This window comes from Astatotilapia calliptera, chromosome 22 (assembly GCF_964374335.1).
Source record: "Astatotilapia calliptera chromosome 22, fAstCal68.1, whole genome shotgun sequence".
NCBI lineage: Eukaryota > Metazoa > Chordata > Actinopteri > Cichliformes > Cichlidae > Astatotilapia > Astatotilapia calliptera.
The window spans coordinates 29,053,971-29,075,219 of record NC_137442.1 but is presented as its reverse complement, the minus strand read 5'-3'; the positions used below and the strand labels follow the sequence as shown (position 1 = coordinate 29,075,219).

The 21,249-nt window shown below is 37.9% G+C and overlaps 1 protein-coding gene and 1 long non-coding RNA gene across 4 annotated transcripts in view; one reads left to right on the top strand and one right to left on the bottom strand.

Moving 5' to 3' along the window:
* Nucleotides 1-7,669, bottom strand: part of LOC113014573 (CMP-N-acetylneuraminate-beta-galactosamide-alpha-2,3-sialyltransferase 1-like) — a 29,078-nt gene extending 21,409 nt beyond the window's left edge. For 2 of the 3 annotated variants that reach the window (XM_026156203.2, XM_080296756.1), the window contains exons 1-6: nt 7,513-7,669; nt 6,133-6,401; nt 5,709-5,905; nt 2,930-3,091; nt 2,665-2,710; nt 2,421-2,540 (exon numbers count right to left, since the gene is read on the bottom strand). In XM_026156203.2, coding sequence (XP_026011988.2) covers nt 2,421-2,540; nt 2,665-2,710; nt 2,930-3,091; nt 5,709-5,905; nt 6,133-6,384 — 777 coding nt within the window. In that variant the 5' untranslated portion in view covers nt 6,385-6,401; nt 7,513-7,669. The remainder of the gene's footprint in view (nt 1-2,420; nt 2,541-2,664; nt 2,711-2,929; nt 3,092-5,708; nt 5,906-6,132; nt 6,402-7,512) is intronic. The other variant, XM_026156204.2, reaches the window with a different exon arrangement.
* LOC145423839 (uncharacterized) lies at nt 6,634-20,135 on the top strand. Its single transcript, XR_013904888.1, has 2 exons — nt 6,634-7,113; nt 19,434-20,135. It is a non-coding gene; the product is annotated as an uncharacterized LOC145423839 (long non-coding RNA).
* Nucleotides 20,136-21,249: the final 1,114 nt, after the last annotated feature.

Sequence of the window (21,249 nt, the reverse complement as noted above, 5' to 3'; positions counted from 1 at the left end):
CGCTTTTTTAGGGGGAAAAAGTCACTAAGGGGATTTGAAAAGTAGCTAAATTTAGCGACCAAGTCACTAAGTTGTAGTGATGGGATTTCCGTCTCTTTTTAGAGAACCGGCTCTTTCGGCTTGACTCACTAAAAAGAGCTGGCTCTTTCGGCTCGCAACCGGATCTTCAGGTTGTTTTGTTGCTTTAATTAATTATTAACAGCAATATAAAATTATGCACAAAAGGAATTACTAATGTAAAAACAAAACTGTGGTTTTATTTATATATGCTTGTATATAAATTTATATGGTGGCTCCTAGAGACAAATCACATACAAACTCCAAAAAGCACGTACAAACTCCAAAACACGTACAAACTCCAAAAAGCACGTACAAACTCCAAGACACGTACAAACTCCAAAACACATTTCTAGCGTTAACTGAACTTCCAAAACAGAGCTACCTAGATCACTTAAATTACCCACTTGAAAGCATATGTGTATTGTTTGTGTATTTATACACAAGCACTCATATATATTCAAATAATTTTAATAATACCACACACCAAATCCAGTCATTGGTACTTCCTGACTTGCCACTAGATAACAAAAGCTCAACACTGCCCCTAGCATCCTGGAGCACTTCTATTGTGCTTTGTACGTGTTTTGGAGTTTGTACGTGTTTTGGAGTTTGTACGTATTTTGGAGTTTGTATGTGCTTTGTCTCTACGAGCCACCGTAAATATACTTTTATTTATTAAATCCACATGAAATGTAATAAATAAATCATATAATACAAAAAAAACTACATTTCAACTTTTAACCATTTAAATTTTCAGCTTTTCCTTTTAAACAAATTTAAAGTGGAACAAGACAAAACACTGAAAAAAACCACAACACAATTAAATATAAATATGAAAAAATATGAAAACAAAAAGAAAATGCACATTCTCCGTCATATGGACCTACATGAATAAACTTTCTGAATCCTTTATCGTCCACAACTGAAAATAGTTGTGGATAATCACTATACCTTTCTAATGTGACGTTGTTGTCCCTGGCTCTCTTTCTCTCTCTCCCCCTCCCGCTCTGTTCCTGTGCTACTGCGAGTGTAACTACCGCCCCCCTCTTCCCAGCGCAAAGCACAAGGCTTGCGTGTGGAGTGAAGCGGAAAAAAAGTGCGAGAGAGAGGGTGAGAGAAAGAAAAGAAAAAACCACGGCTCCCAATGAGGAGCCAGCTTGCGTCGTTCACTTCAAATATTCTCTAAGAGCCGTTTCGTTCGCCACCGACACATCACTACTAAGTTGGCAACACTGTGATGATCTTCTAAAACAAAGGGGGGCCTAGCAAAAAATTTCGGGAACCACTGCTATAAGGATTTACTATACATGTGTTGGGAAAGTCAGCATCACAGTATACTTTGTTTAATTTCAAACAGGAGAAAGAGGTAAACAGCACATTATCATTCTTACTCTTTGGTCTTTGTAAATTTTGATTAAACAACAATAGCACACATCCCGTACATGCTATTGCTATTTATAGTGGTTTAACCTGTCAAGGACAAAAACAAAAGAATTCTGCATCAAAGCTTGAAATCATAGCTTTCCTGGATTTCCTGGATTGGTGGCATGATAGTTAGTGCTGTTGCTTCACAGTAAGAAGGTCCTGGGTTCAAATCCACAATCTGGCTAGTTTGCAGTTGTTTCTCTTTGGGTATTCTGGTTTCCTCCCACAGTTAGAAGTCATGCAGTTATTAGAGTTAGGTTAATTGGTGATTCTAAATTACCCGTGAATGTAAATGCAAATGGTTGTTTGTCTCTATGTGATAGATAGATGAGCAGTCCAGGGTGTACCCTGTCTTGTAACCTATCACTTCAGGGTTATTTCCCAGCCCCCCTGCAACCAGGATAAAGATAGGAGGATCGTAGTTGTTGTAGAGCCATTCACTTTTTATGGTAACCAGACTCTAGACATTATGTAATATGAAGACAACATGTAGTATTTAAGTGACCAAGTTGTATTGGGGTAAAAGGTTTTGAATAGTGTTGAAATAAAATGACAAAATTGTGAAGGATTCAAATATTCTAAGAACTCAACTTACTTCATCTAAACATGTTTCAATCGCATTTTATGAACACAAAATGCACAGGTTTATTGAATATGAAAAAGTTGTGTTGATTTAACTCAGTTGTTTAAGTTTCTGCGAAAGCAAAACAATTGTGTGCAACCAATGTCCACTATTGAATTAAGTAAATCCAACATGGCCTTTTTTGTTAGTGTAGATCCAAAATAATGCAATCAAAGATGTAATGGACAAAAATAAAATTACAATTCTCTGGGGTTTTTTTTAGCATAGTTGGCAGTTATGGCATATGTACTTATTGCACAGCAGTCCTTATTGCTTCACTGGTATTTCTTTGACTTTTGGAATGTTATCCTACCTCATCACAAATCATCAAGCTCAAAGCCAAAGCCATGAAGCCAGTAGATGGATAAGCACCCTTCTTTAGTAACCAAACTTGATGAACGTGTTTCATGAAAGCCGGATTGAGGATCATCACCTGGTAATTAAACATGGTCATTTATTCTGCGAATAATGCACAATATAATCTTTTAACTAAATTATATTTGATATATGAATATACAGTTTGTCATTTTTGTTAAAATATAGAATAATGTACTCACCAAATTCTTGTTGGCTAGGCTCTGTTTGTTTAAATCACCATTTTCTCTGTTGGAAATATGCTTTTACGTTAATGGCATATATGCTAGAAAAGGAATTAATTAGCAATTATGTGATTAGAATCATTTAACGCTAGATTCCGATTGAAATGATAAATGCACACAATAATGAATTTGTTAAGCTTTTCACAACCCTAAATATTCAAGTGTACTAAATATATATTCTAAATACAAAAACATAAAAAGGTAACAGCAATGTTTGAACTACCCAACGTTCTCAAGGAGCCACAAAAAATCCTCCATCTTGAATGGAAAAAACACAAGGTGAGTGGTGTGGTCCAATAAGCTAGCAGTCTCTGGATACATGACACGATGAGTTGTTTTGGTACCAACATCCACTTCAAAGCCTCTGGTCGGCCCATAGTTCATTCTAAATTATACATATTTAACATCATGCAGTTAAATCATATTTTGTGAATAGAGTCAATACAACAACATTAGGGGTGCAACGATACTCGTATCGATATTGAACCGTTCGATACAGTTCTTTCGGTTTGGTACGCATATGTATCGAACAATACAAAATTTTTAATTTATTTTATCAACTTTTATTCTGACGATGCAGTCTGTGTTGAGAGCTCAGGGGATGAGATGAAATGAGATAGCCTTTATTTGTCAGTTGCAGGCCTTTTGCCTACAACCAAGATGACAGACCTTGCCGACCGTACATACAATACAAACATCACATTGGGGAGACAGGTCAGGCCAGGTAGCGAGGAAAAAAACATCGAAATGTGTAACACAAAAGGATAATACAGGAATGCACAGGTATCAACACACCATAACACAATAAACACAGACAAGCAACATGGTAAAGTGTTCCAGTGTGTACATCTGATCTGGGACCGCTGCAATCTTCGACTGCGCCTCCAGCTGACCCGATGTCCACATCATGGGGGAGGTAAGGGTTGGAGGTGGCGTTGGATAGGGAGAGTAATGCGTCAGTGAGTGCTTACCAGTATCAGTATATGTATGTGTGTGTGTGTCCATAGTTCAGCTGAGACAGTGTCCTTCGCCCCGCCAGGCTAAGTAAACAGTCTTCCAGCCAACCCAGGTGGCCTTGTAGGGAATGGGAAGAAAAAGACTCAACGCAGTCGTTATCAGGGAGTTTTTGTTCAGCTCCAGCCTTGAGCCCACAGCTGGCGCCGAAGGGGTAGCCGCATTATGATGGTGATTTTTCTTTTGCAAACAACTCATGAGAATTTCAAGCTGTTTTTAACACTCCGACACTGGTCTCTCAATCTCCCGTTAACTCATTCACTGCCAGCCATTGGCAGTGAATGAGTTAAACCCATTGACTCATTCACTGCAATTGACGGCTATAGACGTCAATGGCAGTGAATGAGTTAATAGCTGCGAGTTTCTCCATGATGTTATTAGCCATCGATTCTGTTCGCTCTTTTGCTCACATAGCAGATTCTGAGACCTCACGACCGCAGCCAACTGATCCGAGATGTAATCCAGCTTCCGCCCAGAGATGTTGTTCTGAGTTGATTCTTTCCTGATGTAATCCAACATACATACGCTCAGAGGTGTTATTCTGAGCATTCACTGCAGTCGTAAGCGCCTCCAAGCTCTTAACCATGCTGCCTTCAGTGAGTCCTTTCTGAGAAGTTGCACCTGTCGTTCCAATCCCAGCGGGCAGCCTTGTGGGGGTTTGAACAGCCGGTTCCGCTCTCTTAATTCTCCGATAAGCCAGGGCCAAGCCAGCTCCGATCAGCAAGAACCCTGTTATCATGGTTCCGAACAGGTAGATATCTTCAGCGTCCTCGATCGACAGTCCCGCCAGGCACACAATCCTCTGCCACCCGTCCATCGTGTATCCGGCAGGGAAAGTCCCTCCCGGGAACTCAGGTTCTCCCGAGCCCAGACTTCTCGTTAAAGGGTGTCAATAGCATTCAGACACCAGTTGATCAAATCCATAATTATCTTTTAGGTTTTAGACACAGACTGTGAGAGAGTGTTCCAGGGAAAGTAATGCAAAAAGACACGAGACTAGACAAGGACATGAGAACTAGCAGGGAAGATAGGGGAGAGGAGAAAAAGTGCGTCCGCCTCCTCCGAGAGCCAAAGAAGTGGATCTGCGTTTGACTACTCCGCCTAGGCTGCACTGTCGAGCGCAGATCCACTTAGCGCAGCGCAAGCTAGCAAGACAGAAGCTAAGCTCATTGCAACATGGCAAATTAAACCTCCCCCACCCTCATTCAGATCTGGCCTTTGGAACTATTTTGGTCTTCATGTGAAGTATGACCCTGATTGTAAGCGCGTCATGGACAAAAGTAAAACGGTATGTCGGATGTGCCACGCAATGCTCAATTACATGGGTGGGAACCATGCTCGTTAACGTGTTGACGCCGTCCAGCCCCACGCACGGGGCGATCCGCGGTAGCTCGTTAACGGAGATTTGCCTTGTTGTGGCGTTAACGTGATTTCAGATTAACGCTGACAGCACTAGTGGGAACACAACGAATATGACTGCACATTTACGCCAACATCATCCTAGTGCAAAGACAAGTGGAATCAGACAAAAACAACAAGCACGCATGCTACAAACTTTACCCGAGTCATTTAGACAGCCGTTAGCACATGATTCTCCTTATGAGCACATGATTCTCCTTATGCTGCTGATAATATACCCCAGAAGAAGCGTATAGTATAGCTTTTATTTTGGAAAGAGCCATTTCTCTGTAATAAACTCTCTTTTCCAAAGATGAGTGATTTCTCGATCAGATAGATTTATTTTTTTATTACTTTGTTGTTTCAGCAACATTAAATTTAAAAACTGTACTTTTGAGTTAAAATATATATTTATAATTTTAATAAATGACAAATTAAAAAAGCATGAACATTTTTTTGTATCGAAAAAATATCGAACCGTGTCACCAAAGTATCGAACCGAACCGTGAATTTTGTGTATCGTTGCACCCCTAAACAACATAATAGTCAACTCTAAGTAAAAGTGAATGTTTGATTGTATTCTATTTTACCTTATTACGAAATCATGCAAATCAATCAGAGGTCCATAACGTGATCCATTCAAATTACCAGAATTCCCCACTACAGCACAAATCCTGCAGCGATCAGGCCTGGGTTCTACATCTTCTGAAATGATCGGTAGCATCTCAAACACCTTTTCTACTGTTGCATTGAAGAAAGCGAAGTCGTATTTTTCCTGCTTTATTTTCTGACAGACATAAGAGAGGAAAGTTAATAAAGTTAATGGAACTGGTAACCAGCAAGTTTTACACTTTTTTTGTCAACATTGAATATATATATATATATATATATATATATATAGATGGATATCTCACACGTTCCAAGTATATGTTTCAGTGGCTCCAACAGTTGGAAAAATATAATGAAATGCAAAGTTAATCAACATTTGTTTTGTTTAGTGATCATTTAATTTACCTTCCACCAGAGGAAATCATTCTCTGAGATGCTGTGTTTTCTTGGCAAAAAGGGTTCAGGAGATGCATCAATCTGTTCCCTAAACCAAGGATCACCATCTCTTATACATTTGAGACAGGAACAAAAGCTCGACTTCCAGGGCCCAAAGGAGTAAACAGATAAATTCCATGAAGGACTGAAAAACATAGGCATCACTGCGATGCACAGGAGTAGGGAAATAAGAACCCCGGATTTTTTCTGTCTGTAATTCATCTTTAATGAAGAACAATCTGTGGATTTAGTGAGTGGAGAAACATTCAGGTGAGTAAATCTAAGAATGTAGACAATGTTACAAAGAAGCCTACAACAAAACACTATCCACCGTTTCAAAAGCAACCTTGGTGACATAATCTGGGGACGGCATTGCATAATCAGTGCTATATGTGAGGGGTTTATATGTGTTAACTCATTTAAAAGACATTGCCTTTCTACTTAAATAGCATAACATGACACCCAGTAGAAAGGAAAACATCTTGGACAATGTTTATTTAATATAACATAGAAAGACGCTTTTGTCACGGCTGGGGCGGCAGTCGTGTGGAGGGTGAGAAAGGAGGATCCAATAGCAGACAATGGCGGAGGTGCAAGTGGGTTTTATTTACAGTGCACAAAACCAAGGGCAGAACCGAACATAAACCTAAACTGGGAAAACTAATACAAAATGGAGGACATGAAGCGAGGAGCAGAGAGACACGAAGAAACATGGAATAATGCAGACTACGCGGGAAGTTCACAGAGAAACACAGATGACGTGACGAGAAGCACAGTCAGACACCAACTATAAATACACACACCAGGTAATCAGGAAATGGTACACAGGAGGGGACACAGCTGGAACTAATGGGCATAACGAGACAGACCTATAAAGTAAAACAGGAAACACCCAGACTGTTTTACAACACAAAACTCGGGGACCCGTACAGAGCACAGAGGGAGACACAGGTAGGGAAAATAAACACGACAACCAAACCCCAACAACCAATACAAATCAGAATAACTAGAAAATAATAATCACAAACTCAAGGCGCTGGGTCACCGACCCAGGACCATGACAGCTTTGAAAATATTTGATCATTAGATTGGTTCTTATAGTGTTCTCTTCTGATCTATCAAACCACCAACATTCCACTTAGCAGATGACCTGCTCTACCTCCTAAAAACTAAATGATCCTATTAACCTGCTAAAGAATCAAACAGAAAGACACAATTCAGTCACACTATAATGCTAACATGTTTTTTAAATTTATATATTTAACAACATCTGAATAAGTTTTTTTAAGAGGTTCTATAAAGCTTGTCATGAGTAATTAATAGTGTTAAATGTAATATATTTTCTCTTACCTTCAAAAGTAAAGGAGGTAGAAAGCAGGCAGAGAGCCTGTGAAAGATTTGAATTGGTGAGCTACTATTCAAATAGTGGGGTTTATTTTTGGTTCTAGGAAAGCTGAATTGTTTGGGTTGTTCTCAGAATTGAGAAAAGAGGAAAAACCTGTCTGTTAACTGTGCAACAGCCAGTGTAGTATTACCTGGGAGGGTTTATTTATGATCTGTTTAACCCATGAAAACCATACATGGAAGGAAACCATGTATCCATGTCAGATTATTTTTGATATGAGCTTATGAATGTAGTACCATAAATAATGAGAAGAAGAAGAAGCAGAATATCACATGATTTTATTTGTATTCATTATTATTATTATATTTCTTAATATTATATATAATTTAATGCTAGATGGGAAAATGAGTTTCATTCAGTTTCATTTTTGAAAATGATGAATGACTGTTATTATAATTATATTTATTATTTTATTATTGTTTGCAGTAGTTCACCTGTGCTGAAGCTGATGTGATCTACTCCTTTACCAATTCTAATTGGAGTCATTCATACCAGTCATCTCTTGTATAAAAATTGATGCTTTTTGAAATGTTTTAGAATGCCATTCAACCTCTATACACAAACCAGAGGGGAGGATTTGTTTGTTTTTTAATTTTTCATAGTACAAGATGATACTATATTATTAAGAAGGTACCAAAGATGGTATGCTACATTAATGGAGAGAAAGCCTCCAGATTCAGACAGCCTCATATGAGCAAGCACTTGGTAACAGTGGGAAGGAAAAAATCTTATAAGAAACCCTCTGCATTGAACTAGACACATTACAAACTGAGGAAGATTAGGAATAATAATTTTTAAATGCAACGTGGTGCAGAAACACCACAGAAATCTTGATAACCTCAAAATTCTTGTTACCATGCAAAGTTTTTCACTCAAAAACTACTCTACCTACTGTATTCTACCTGTATGTGTGGATGTGGAGCAAAGCTTAGAGACGAGCAGGAACACCTTTCTTGTTTAGGGTCAAATTGGTTTGATGTTTGGAGGTGGGCAGTGACGAAATTATAACTTGACCCAAATGCATGAAAGAAAAATGATTTTTTTAAGGATTTTGCTTGGCTAAAAGTTCCATACGGTGTGATTCCTTTGTCATGTCCTTAATAGCACGTAATATCCTTTTTTGCATTTTCCTGTGGAAAAACAACAATCTCATGCTTACGAATCTCATGAAAATAACACAGAATAGACATTATGAATAAATACAGTCACAATGGTCAAATGTGACTACCTGCTCCTTCACACACACACAGGTGTACAAACAGGTACTCACAGAAACACACTATCTTGGTTGGCTGCTGCCTTTAAGCATCTCATGTGTTGTTGGCTTTGTGTGCCACTCAATAAGATTCAATATTTATTATTTACTGCTACCTATGCTTATGTTGGTTGTTGCTGTAGTTTCCCTTCTGTGCTGTTTTCCTGTTTTGCAAAGCAAATAGAGAAGCAGATTTTCAGTGTCTTTTCTCTCTATCCCTCTTTTCCTCTATTTTTCTTTCCCTCTCCTTCTGTTAACTCTCTTCCCAACTTCTCTTTAGTCATATTGTTTCTCTTTTCTGTCCTCGAGTTCTGTCCTTTCTGATTGTAATAACTTCAAATAAAAATAAATTATAAAGAGCAAATAAACTATGACAATCAAGTGGACCAATATAGCAAAAGGTCCACTTGAAATAATATAAAACTAAAGTAAAACAAAATAAATGAAGACAAAATAAACAGCTGTAGAAAAAAGCAAATAAAACATTAATGCCTTGACAAACTGCTAAAATACACCACATGCAAATACAAACCAGTTCTACACAAGTCTGCACCAGTTCCAGTAAAGACAAGCTTATGCTTGCCACAGTAAAGTAACAGTGCAAATCCTATTCAAAGCAAAACAAGCAAGCAGAGCATGGCTATTAAAGGTTTCACTGTGAAGCAAGATTCATAAAAAAAGTTCTGTGTCACAGAGGTGGCTGCCTTTTTTACAAGGGAGAAGCATTAGGGTAGCCACAACAAGCTTTTATACGGTCTGTAGTTGATCATGGTACTGCATGTAAGTTAAAAGACTTCATCCGTGATGAAGTCATGAACCAATAATTTTTGATTACTCAGTAGATACTTATTAACGATGCATTTAATTCTCACAGCTGCCTGTGTGGCAGGCAGGAGTCTGACCCAAATGCAGGACTCATAAACAAAGGTTAAACTATAAAACAAAATTACTGCAGAATTTAAGGAAGGTATAAAAACAAAGAAACAAAATCAACAAACCTTCAAAGAGGGAAAATGTGAAGGAGGACATGACAAAAGGCAGAGGGAAACTGAAAACTTAAATATAAATAATGGATAATGAGAGGATATAAAACTTGAACCAAAGTACAAGAGAAAAAAACCCAGAAAAAGTCAAATAGGAAAAGAAACTCAAACTTGACCCTGTAGACTGTGACAGTAATAATGTTTTGCTTTTTTATTTTTTTGAATTTCAGAAAGTTGAAGATGTCCATTGTTAAATCCTCCCAATTGATTGAATCTTTGGACTGAAGGAAGGACAATACTCGGTGTATAAATGCTCAATCAACAGTCTTTTATTCCATACAATTCAACACTTATGAGCATAAACCATCCGGATGAGGAGACATGCATGAAGAGGGTCACAGCAAAATCTCAAAATGGTGGAGGGTTACTCAAACTCTTATAGCCTCTGATGGCCCCCACCTAGTCGTAAAAACCTAAACATACATACTTTCTATCTCCCAGTGAGCCTGAGTTATGACCTTGGCTCCCTGTTTTTCTGCTTCCAACAAAGGTGGGGGTGAAGCTCCTGTGGAATGTGCTCTGTGCTCTCTGCACACAATATTCTCTCCTTAACTCGGCAGTATGAAATGTTTGTTCAGAGTTCGTCATGCAAAGTTAAAGGCATGTGCCTATTTCCACATGACGCTGTGCACCACGTTTACAGGAGATGAATTGCAGAATGGCAGATAGTCAGATTAACGGTATTTTGTCTCTATCTTCAGGTTTTACATGCTTACATTTACACACGCAGTTACTGTCCCTCTATTTAGAAAGGCAGAGGCGTCACGGTGTGATTATTTTACATGTTGTTGTTTTCTGTCCTGTGTAATAACATTCAACATTGCTATCAATACATTTTTCAAATAATGCCTCTCTGTGCAAAATGGGTTTAAAAACATGAACAGCTGTGGGATACTGTTTGTCTGTGATTTGAACCAAGGGAACAAATCCTGGCAGGATCAGCCTGATATTATTCATATCCCACTGTAACTTTACTGTATAAAGAGCTAACATCTCCAAAATGTCAGGAGTAGTTAGTCATAGAACTAAAAATCAAGAATGTAGGATACTGTTTGTCCGTGATTTGAAGAGCCCAGCGCCTGCTCTCGACGCAGGGAAAACCAATTCTGCAGGGGAGACCTACCTTTGCACTTGTGCAATTGAAGCCAAAGGGAAGATATGCTTCAGAAGTGCGGGCCCCACACTTTGGGAAGGTCTGCTCTATAACAAGAAGTATGGTGTGGCTTACAGCAGTATCATGATTCACTCATTCACATTATAGGCATAGGATAACATATGATAGCATAATAATCTCACACCATGAAGAGTCCAGAAAGCTGCATAAGGCTGTCAGTATATTTCATATCTCCAGGGCTTTCTGGAAATGTTCCCACATGTCACTGGTGTGTAATGATGCAAAATAGTAACCACAATTAAAGTTAATCACATCTACAACAGAACTGCTGCAGATAGATATTAGCAATAATGGCATGGTATAAAGGTTTCCAACAAAAAGAAATTTAAAAACGTACAATTTTGTCAATATTTGTACCTTTTTGTATATTAACAACAAAGGTAATTATAACATTTCACTATAAACACAACATGAGTAACAAACAATAACTAAATCAACGTTGCAAGGCAGGACATGTGATCACTGCACTTTCCTGTTTTTTTGTTATTCATGTTGTGGGTTCAAGGTGATTCTTTTTAATCATGTTTTTGTGTGCTATATCCACACCTGTAATCACACCTCTCGACATGCCTCTACTTTTTTTCCCTTAAACCTCCACCCAAGTTCTTAGAACTCTCATCGTACTACGGCCTTCCTATAGGAGGAACGTTTTTAGAAAGTCCCAGAACAGTATGTCAAGTCTTATTATGGGTGTGTGAACATGTTGTTGCAATGAGCATAAATTGGAAATAAATCCAGGCTAAGAGTGCCAGTTTAGTTCATGGTGTGAATAGGCAATAAGGCAGAAATGCAGTGTCCCTGGTCCCAGTCCCACTCTGCACCTTGTCCCTAATCCAAGGTAATCCAATTCCTTCTGAGTTATAACATTGACAAGATTCTCAGAAAAACAATAACTGTGATCTTGACCTTGAGGTGAAGCTGAATATTTTTGCTTTGAGATCAACATCGGCGTAATTTGAACTTGTCTGCCAGAACCACGACAAAGACTCCGGTAAGGAAGGGGGGGATTATCTGGACCAAAAGCTGGCCTTCTACTGCTCCTCAAATTGATTACACAGAACATCCTCTGAATTGTGTCTAAACTGATCATATCTCTGCTTTGTTTGATATCCAAGAAAGATTTTGTCAATGAAATGTCTCACGGTGACATCAGCATGACGCATGAGGATGAGACAAAAGTTTCCAGTTCAAGAAGTTTCTGCACCACACCTGACAACATGTCTTTGTGTCATTATGTTCTTAACTTTCCTCCTGTTCCAGTAAAGCAGAAATGGTGACTTGAGACTTGCAAATGCAGAGGTGTCAGATGTGGTATTGTAAAGTGATTCATTTAGACTTTAGATAGCTCACGGAAAGACACATGACGCAGACAGAGCAGACATGGAATAAAACGTAAAGAGAGGAACGACACAGGAGACAGTGATGAGACAGAGACAAGAAAACACGAACTAGAAATAAACTTAAAGGCAAAAAGAACTAAACTCAAGACTAAACAGTAAAACCTGAACTTCCCATATGGAAAAGATATATATAAATCTTATAAAGTTTGTATCTGTCTTGTGTGAAACTTGTATGAAAAGCATATAAGAGTGAAAACAGATATAAGATCCCTTGAAAAATGATATAATGAAACTTGTATGTTTTGGATACTTACTAAAACAATATATGAAAGTAATGAGAAAGTGGCCACTTTCATGAGTAAATCATGTAAGCCTTATATGATTTACTCATGAAAGTGGGTAAATCATATACCCACTTTCATGAGTAATCACATATAAGTTTTTATTATTTATTTTCCATATGGGTTAAACATCTTAGAAAATGCAGCAAAGGAATCATATTAGTAGTAGTAGTAGAAGTAGTAGGGTCTACCTTACAATATGAAGCACTTTGAAGTGACTGTTTATGTGACTTGGCACTGTATAGACAAAATTAAACTGAATGTAAAACTGAACTGACTGCAAAATAAACATGGCCCTAAAGGCTCTGCCTCCCATTCTACGTTTAACCTCCTCAGACCTGAACTCTTCCACAGCATGCATTTTTAATTTCTCTTTGATATTTGGGCATATTGGGGCCCGATGAATGTGAAAACCAAAGAATTACCTTTTTTTTTTTTTTTACCCAATGTTTGTTTCTAAGAAAAATGAGAGATTGGATTAGATTCGATGAAACTTTATTAATCCCTCGGGTGGGTTCCTCCGGGAAACTCAGTTTCCAGTAGCACAGCACCAACAGAAGTTGCATCTTACAGATACAATAAGGGGAATGAGAGTAAGAATATAAGCATAAATATACCATATAGACACATGTACACATATATAAATACAGAATATATAATATGGATAAATAGGATTGCACATTTGAGTGAGTATATTGAATAGTGATTATTGTACATTCGAATATAAGAAAAAATATTGCGAATATTGCACAGTGAAAAAAAGCTCTACAGCTGAGTTGTTCCCGCTCTCCCTAGTCCCCCTGTTTGCCCTCCCTCTCCCCTCCAGTGAGGAGTTAAACAGTCTGATGGTGTGTGGGACAAAGGACTTTTTAAGTCTGTTGGTTTTTGACTTTGGGAGAAGCAACCTGTAGGCTCCTCTGATCCGTGTGCAGAGGATGCCCAGCATTGTCCATAATTGTCCAGCAGTTTCTTTAATGTCCTTTTCTCTGCCACTGTCACCAGAGTGTCCAACTTCATGCCGACCACAGCAAAATTGAGCATTTGGGTCTAAATAACCAAAAATGTCATGTCCACATATGTGGACGCCAGGTCCTAGGAGGTTAAATACTCTAGGAACCATCAGTAAGCCTGCAGTCTGAGAGCAAAGACACCTATACTACCACATCACCAGTATTGGGGTCAATTACACTCAAAAAAATAACTCTTTAAATGAACATAAAAAAAATCATGGAAAGAATTTCCACGTGATTAAATTGCTTTATTTTAGCATTATGCAATTCTGTTACTCCAACTTAATGCACTCAAGTTGGACCAACTTAATTAAAGATTGATGAATCAACGTATTTACTGCATTTTGATCCAATATATTTTAATAGTGTTGATCCAACTTAAAGAGTTTTGTTCCAACTCAATTCAGTTGGTTTTCTCCAACTAATTTACTAAATTTGGTCCCAGCTTAAGTTAATTGAGTTGAACCAACTCATACAAATTAAGTTATTCCAACACAAGTCTTTAATGCTAATAGAAAGCAATTTAATCACGTGGCAATTCTTTCCATGATTATTTTAAGTTAATTTAAAGAGTAATTTTTTGGAGCATTTAACAAAGTCTAGAGTCTGGTTAACATACATTTCACTATTACATCTAAAAGGTAAATAAAAATTTGTCATACACATCTTTTTGTTTTCTCCAATTTATTGAATTTATAGCAAATTTCACATAATGTATAAAGAATACATGAAATGCAAGTACAAGTTACATAACAGAAAAAAAGTAGTGGACAAAGTGGAAAGTTAACCTGTTAAAACAATTTTTTAACAACAATGAATGGCTGAAGCAGGTGATTTTCCGATGACCAATACAACTACTTTGAAGGTCAACAGATGCACTTTCAAAAAAGAAAATATCTGCAATTATTTTAGGTTCATGGTCCAGATACATGGTGTAGCTGTTGTAATGGGAACATTTCTCAACGAGAAAATAGTGTTTTGAGAACCTGTACTTTGTGTGCTGTTGGATAGTTTGTGTGCATCTAATTCCATAAGAATCTTCTGCAGGACCTCAAAGGTGTACCTGAGTTCCAGAGGGTAGCTCAGGTTCAGTGAATAGACCAGACCAAGCAACATTGTCACTGCAAAAACTACATTGCCCAACTCACCCATCACTTCCACCCCCTCTAGAACAATCAAAACATCCTGAGGGTCATCGCCAGGCTCCGCACCCTCTGACCGAATGACACAGATTCCAAAGACTGTCTCTGCTATGGCAGTGGCGATGCTTTTTATCAACTTCCTGTGACAATAAAACAAACAAAAAAAAGATAATGATTTCTCACTAATGTCCATTGCAAACAGTTTTAAAAGTAAATATCTGTTTTACATTAATGTAAAATACCTAAAAGCTTTATTCATTCAAGCCTTATAATAATGTAAATGTAATCAAAATTGACTGCCCGATATTTTTCCTGACTCATGAGAAGTTCATTCAATACCTCAACAATGTCCTGTCTTTCAAAATCTTGTGATAGGGGTGACTGTGGCACAGGAGGTAGAGCAAGTTGTCTACTGGTTTAATCCCTGGCTTCTCTAATCTGATACTAAAACTATCAATGGGTAACATACTGAACCCCAAGTTGCTCCTGATACATCCATTGAAGTGTAAATGTTACATAAAAATATTGTATGAATGTGTGTATGAATGAGGTTATTATAATGATATTATAATAATGATAGTATAAAACACTCAAAAATGGTGTGTGTAGTATCCAGTGAGAAACTTAAAGCTCTTACTTTTCCTATTTTAAAAGGTATTTTTTACAGCCACCGGTAATTTATAGGAAAACCCCATCCCCTGAAACTTTTTGTATGTAGTTCAAGCTTATCTTTGATCATCTCCTTAGTTAAGGATACAGGCAAGTTAACATACCAGGTAATTCTTCACCAGCTTCTCAGGATCTTCATTCAGGTACACGCAAAGACCTTTGGCAATGTATTCTCTTCTGATTTCAACAGCATCAGTCTTTATACACAGAGGGGGAAAAAAAACAAATATATACGGAAATCCATCTCAACGACCTAGCAGTGGGATTAAAGAACTTTTAGTTGAATTACCAGGAATTTATGAGAAATACAGAGGCTATTGTTTTACGGTCTTAATCTTTTCAAATAGTATTTATGCATTTTAGACAAGTCTGTCATTTTAATATTGTTTTGTAATTTGTGTATTAATTTAATCATGCCATACCCCCAATTCAAGAAAGTTTAGATGATGTGTACATAAAATCAGAATGCAATGGTTTCTTGGTCTCAAAACTATGTCACTTACAAATGAATATATTACATTTTTAACATGGGAATGTGATAATTTTTAAGAAAAATATTAGCTCACCATGAATTTGATGAACTGGCCTGCCAGCTCTCCAGACCTTTCACCACCTGATAAGATTAAACATTTATTATCTTTATAGGAGGGAACTGCAAGTCTCCAAGTTTATTAAGTAGAAAAATATTTAATTTCAAAAAAATTAAAAAACAGCAAAACATATCTGTTCATGTTTTGTCTTTCCTCCTCAGTGTACTAAAAACACATAAATTGTTAAATAAACCACTGTCCATCAGCAACTTACAAACTTACAAATTTCAACAACCCACACGTAAAATGTAAATTTATCACAACAGTCTCTGTGGTAGAGCCAAACTAGCTTATGTGCAGAGGTTAAGTTATAAACAATATCTATATTTGGAGTAGCTAAGTCTTTCATATTAGGCTATCATGCTAGCATGACATTGTGCTATATTCTTGCACTAACGTGTTAGCTAGCTAGAATGGCATAAACAAACAGATTTTTTTTTTTTAAACAAAAAAACAAATGTGAATAAATAGAACTGAAAAGAATCGACAAACTAATGATGCCTTTGTGCAAAAAGTATTTTCATCAAGATGGATGAAGATAGATTCACTCTTACCTTTCCAAGATGACCGTGAAGCAAACCATGTGCTTTCCTGCCTCTTGTTGTTTAGAATCTCACGTGATCTTGTGATATCGCGAGTCTTTAAGGCAGCTAACCACTCTTGTTAGATTTTATCATGTCATATCAACAAGAATAAATTTAAGAGGCGCTAAGTTGGTAAATTTCTTGTAGATCTTATATGATTTTATTACGTTCACCTTAGAAACATAAATTCATTGTGTTCAAATTACATGTTAGAGTCTTGTAAATGCAATAACCACCAAATTTCACTTTTTTGAGTGTAGATAAGATGGGGCCTGATTATTCAAGACCTTGTATGTAAGGAGATGAAATTTCAATTTGAATGTGGATTTAACAGGGAGCCAATGAAGGGAAGACAGTTTTGGAGAAATATGCTCTCTCTTTCTAGTCCCTGTCAGTACTTTCACTGCAGCATTTTACTTGTTTAATATGCAGATTGAACGACAGTGTTGCGATCCAGAGTAAGCATCTGTTTAGGCAGCAGATTTGTAAGATTTTTAAGGCTGAGTACAATAACCTCGGTTTTATCTGAATTTAGGATTCAGGCATGAGTTTAGCTCTTTAAGACATTCCTGATACACACTAATTGGGGTATGTGGGTAGGGCACTTGAGAAAACTACATAGTTGGACATTGTTTTGGCAAAGTTACACATCGATTCACTATTCTTTTTAGTGAGCTCCGATTCCCGTACACAAGTGTGATTACTGAGATCCTACTGAATAAAGTCTGCATTTGGTCTGGTCCTATAAAGAATGATTGTGAGGATGTTCACCTTTCATAAGAACATGCGTGAGCAGGAGAAGAAAGCCATCATCACAGACGCTTCATCACCAGAATTCATGGAAACAGCTGAAACTGTTGCTTTTCATTGGGGTGTTTCTCTTGTTTTTTGTTTACTGTTTATATCTGCTAAAACAATAACTGGCAGAAGAAATGTAAATGGATATGACTGGATATGACATGGAAGTCGATTTTTCCCTTGGTGCATTGCAAGAGAGGTTTTACATCTGATTGCCTCAAGGCCTTATGATATCCTCCACAGATTTATGATCACCTCTTTCATTGAAACTTAAGTGTTTTAATCAACCTTTTTACACCTGTGGTGTTCCCAGTCAAATGTGACCACCATAATGACACCCATGGGTATCCAGACTATATTCATCCATCAGACAGAAAACATCCCCATACACCTCCCCAACTCACTCACTCACACACACATTTCAGACTGAACAATGTCTTTTGCGAGTACACATCTTTTTTCCCGCGCTTATGTGCTGATCCTCCTACTTCTATTGTTCATGAGTACTAGGGTTTTGGTTTCTGATTTCTTGTTCTTCTGGGTTGTGATTTGTAGCTCTTAGGTTTAATTCTGCCCTCGTGTTATTCTCTTATTCCCTAGTCAGTCATGTCTCGTGACCCTCCGGTCCCTGTACTGTGTTAGTATTGTCTCTGAGTTCAGTCTGTGGATTTCCTGTTTTACTTTGAAGGTCTTGTCTCATGTTAGTGTATTCTGCTTTACGTCCTTGTCTTGTCTAGCCCAATGAGTCCCAGGTGTGTGTCAACCTGTTCCTCGTTTCCTCATGTGCCTCCCAGTGTATTTTAGTCCCTGGCTGTGTCCCAATTAAGAGACCGCACGCTTGAAGTACACATTTTAAGTGTGATTACGTCACCGCCACGCGACGACGGCTGTCTGCATACTCCTAATGCGCCGTCGATTTCCCCAAATATCAAGCGTGGTCCGGTGTACGCTTCGTGTTCCCATATATCCCACAATTCATAGCGCGGCGGTGGGTGTGGATAATTTTGCTGCAAAATACGGCAGAAGGGAGCAGCCGAAGAGTTTTGGTTTTTTTTCCAAACTTTATTGAAATTATAAAGCGAACAGTCAGTCATTCCAGTTCAGTTTGTACAGTAGACATACAAGGCAAATAAGAGTAACAATATACAGTACAAAGAAATAAGAAGGATAAATAAATAACGCGGAAAAAAGAAAAAAAAGGGGGGGATGTGACAAACTTCATAACAACTTTGTATTTGAAAGTTGTGACAGCTCATTCGTTAAACATTTCTGAATGAATTTCAATCAATGATAAACCTTTTTTATTGGAAGTTAATTTAAGAGAGTTTAAGTAATATTCAATTTCAATCAAAAACAAATTAAATGATGGGATTGAGTTTTGAAATTTACATTTATGTATGTGGAATTTCCCTAATAAGATGGAGCGGCCGAAGAGTGAACTGTCAAAAGTACTGAATATAACGTAACTTATTTATGTGCAAATGTTTAATAATTAAAGTCAGTCATATATCCACAAACACAACAAGCTGAAAGTCAGTGAATGCTGCCAAATATCACGGCACAAGCAGGATCCACTGCACTGTTAATGTTAGCTATGTTATATTGCTGCCTCTGTTCGGTGGTGTCGAGCCAAACGGGCTTTAATATGTGTTTGAACGAGCTGACGGTTCACTCGTTAAGCTGAAAGAAAGATGCTTTAATCACAGGAGTCACACATGTGTCCACTGGGAACTCTCCTTGTTGAGCACTCGTAATAACACAAACACTAAATCCTCCTTCTCTTGTGCTGTTTTGTAGCAGTGTCTACACCTGAGACACCTGTCTGTCTGTCCTGCACTCTCTCTCTCTTTCTTTCTCTCTGATTGTGTAATAAAAGTATAACATGTATTTATAAGTTACACTTGTGTTTGAATCCTGCAGCTTATCACACATTTGATTTCCATGTGTGACAACTGCAAGTGTCCAGAGTGAGGACAGACTGAGGGACCCACTGCTGCACATCACCTGTGAGGCTTTGCACCCCTGATGATCCACCAGGAAAAACTCAGCAGTGTGTGAGGAAGAGGAGGAGGAAGAGCCAGCAGCAGCTGACAGATGGAGAGAATAGACAGACTGTTCCCTGTTTGTGAAGGACTGCTAGAAAAGTTTAACATAACTAACTGTCTGTCCTGAATCAGTCTTATTAGGTAATGTTCAAATAATGTTATCATCCCAGTGTTTTCAGTGTGGGAGAAAGTACTCAGGGCCTTCAAGTTACACACTATGAAAGGCAGAAACAAGTTTAATATTCAGAAACCTAAAGTATGTATCAGCAGCAGAATGGACCTAAAAATAAATGTTTGTTTGAGTTCTGTGAAGCTTTGAGTATTTTGGATTAGTAGTACTGCTGTGTTTGTTGCATCATATTGCTGTAATTGTTTATATGCTTTATATATTCTGAGCTAAGTTGATCTATAGTGTTACATCATATTCTATAAGGATGTTATGTGTTTGTAGACTTTCAACCCAGTTTGACCCATTTAGCAGAAGCCAGCCTGTTTAAGGCTCTGATATCTATTCTGTATGACTTAAAGCAGTTATGACATGGTCTGATTTTCTCACCTAATAAAGGAATATTTAATATATCAGTCTACTCTTCATTCTATCAGAAACAGTTTTCACAACTCGTACATTTTGTTTTTACACATATATGTAAACATTGACCCAAATTTAGTAATGCCAACATATTAAACGAACAATATTTGTCTCATATATATAATACATCTATCTATAAACAGTCAAAGATATTTGTCTTTGAGTGAAGATTTAAGGTGATAGGCAATTTAAATAAATGCAACTTGAATCTTTGACCCAGAGTTCAAGCTCACTGCTGTAATACAGTATATCCTGTAATATACAGTGGGGCAAAAAAGTATTTAGTCAGCCACCGATTGTGCAAGTTCCCCCACCTAAAATGATGACAGAGGTCAGTAATTTGCACCAGAGGTACACTTCAACTGTGAGAGACAGAATGTGAAAAAAAAAAATCCATGAATCCACATGGTAGGATTTGTAAAGAATTTATTCGTAAATCAGGGTGGAAAATAAGTATTTGGTCAATAACAAAAATACAACTCAATACTTTGTAACATAACCTTTGTTGGCAATAACAGAGGTCAAACGTTTACTATAGGTCTTTACCAGGTTTGCACACACAGTAGCTGGTATTTTGGCCCATTCCTCCATGCAGATCTTCTCGAGAGCAGTGATGTTTTGGGGCTGTCGCCGAGCAACACAGACTTTCAACTCCCGCCACAGATTTTCTATGGGGTTGAGGTCTGGAGACTGGCTAGGCCACTCCAGGACTTTCAAATGCTTCTTACGGAGCCACTCCTTTGTTGCCCGGGCGGTGTGTTTTGGATCATTGTCATGTTGGAAGACCCAGCCTCGTTTCATCTTCAAAGTTCTCACTGATGGAAGGAGGTTTTGGCTCAAAATCTCACGATACATGGCCCCATTCATTCTGTCCTTAACACGGATCAGTCGTCCTGTCCCCTTGGCAGAAAAACAGCCCCATAGCATGATGTTTCCACCCCCATGCTTCACAGTAGGTATGGTGTTCTTGGGATGCAACTCAGTATTCTTCTTCCTCCAAACACGACGAGTTGAGTTTATACCAAAAAGTTCTACTTTGGTTTCATCTGACCACATGACATTCTCCCAATCCTCTGCTGTATCATCCATGTGCTCTCTGGCA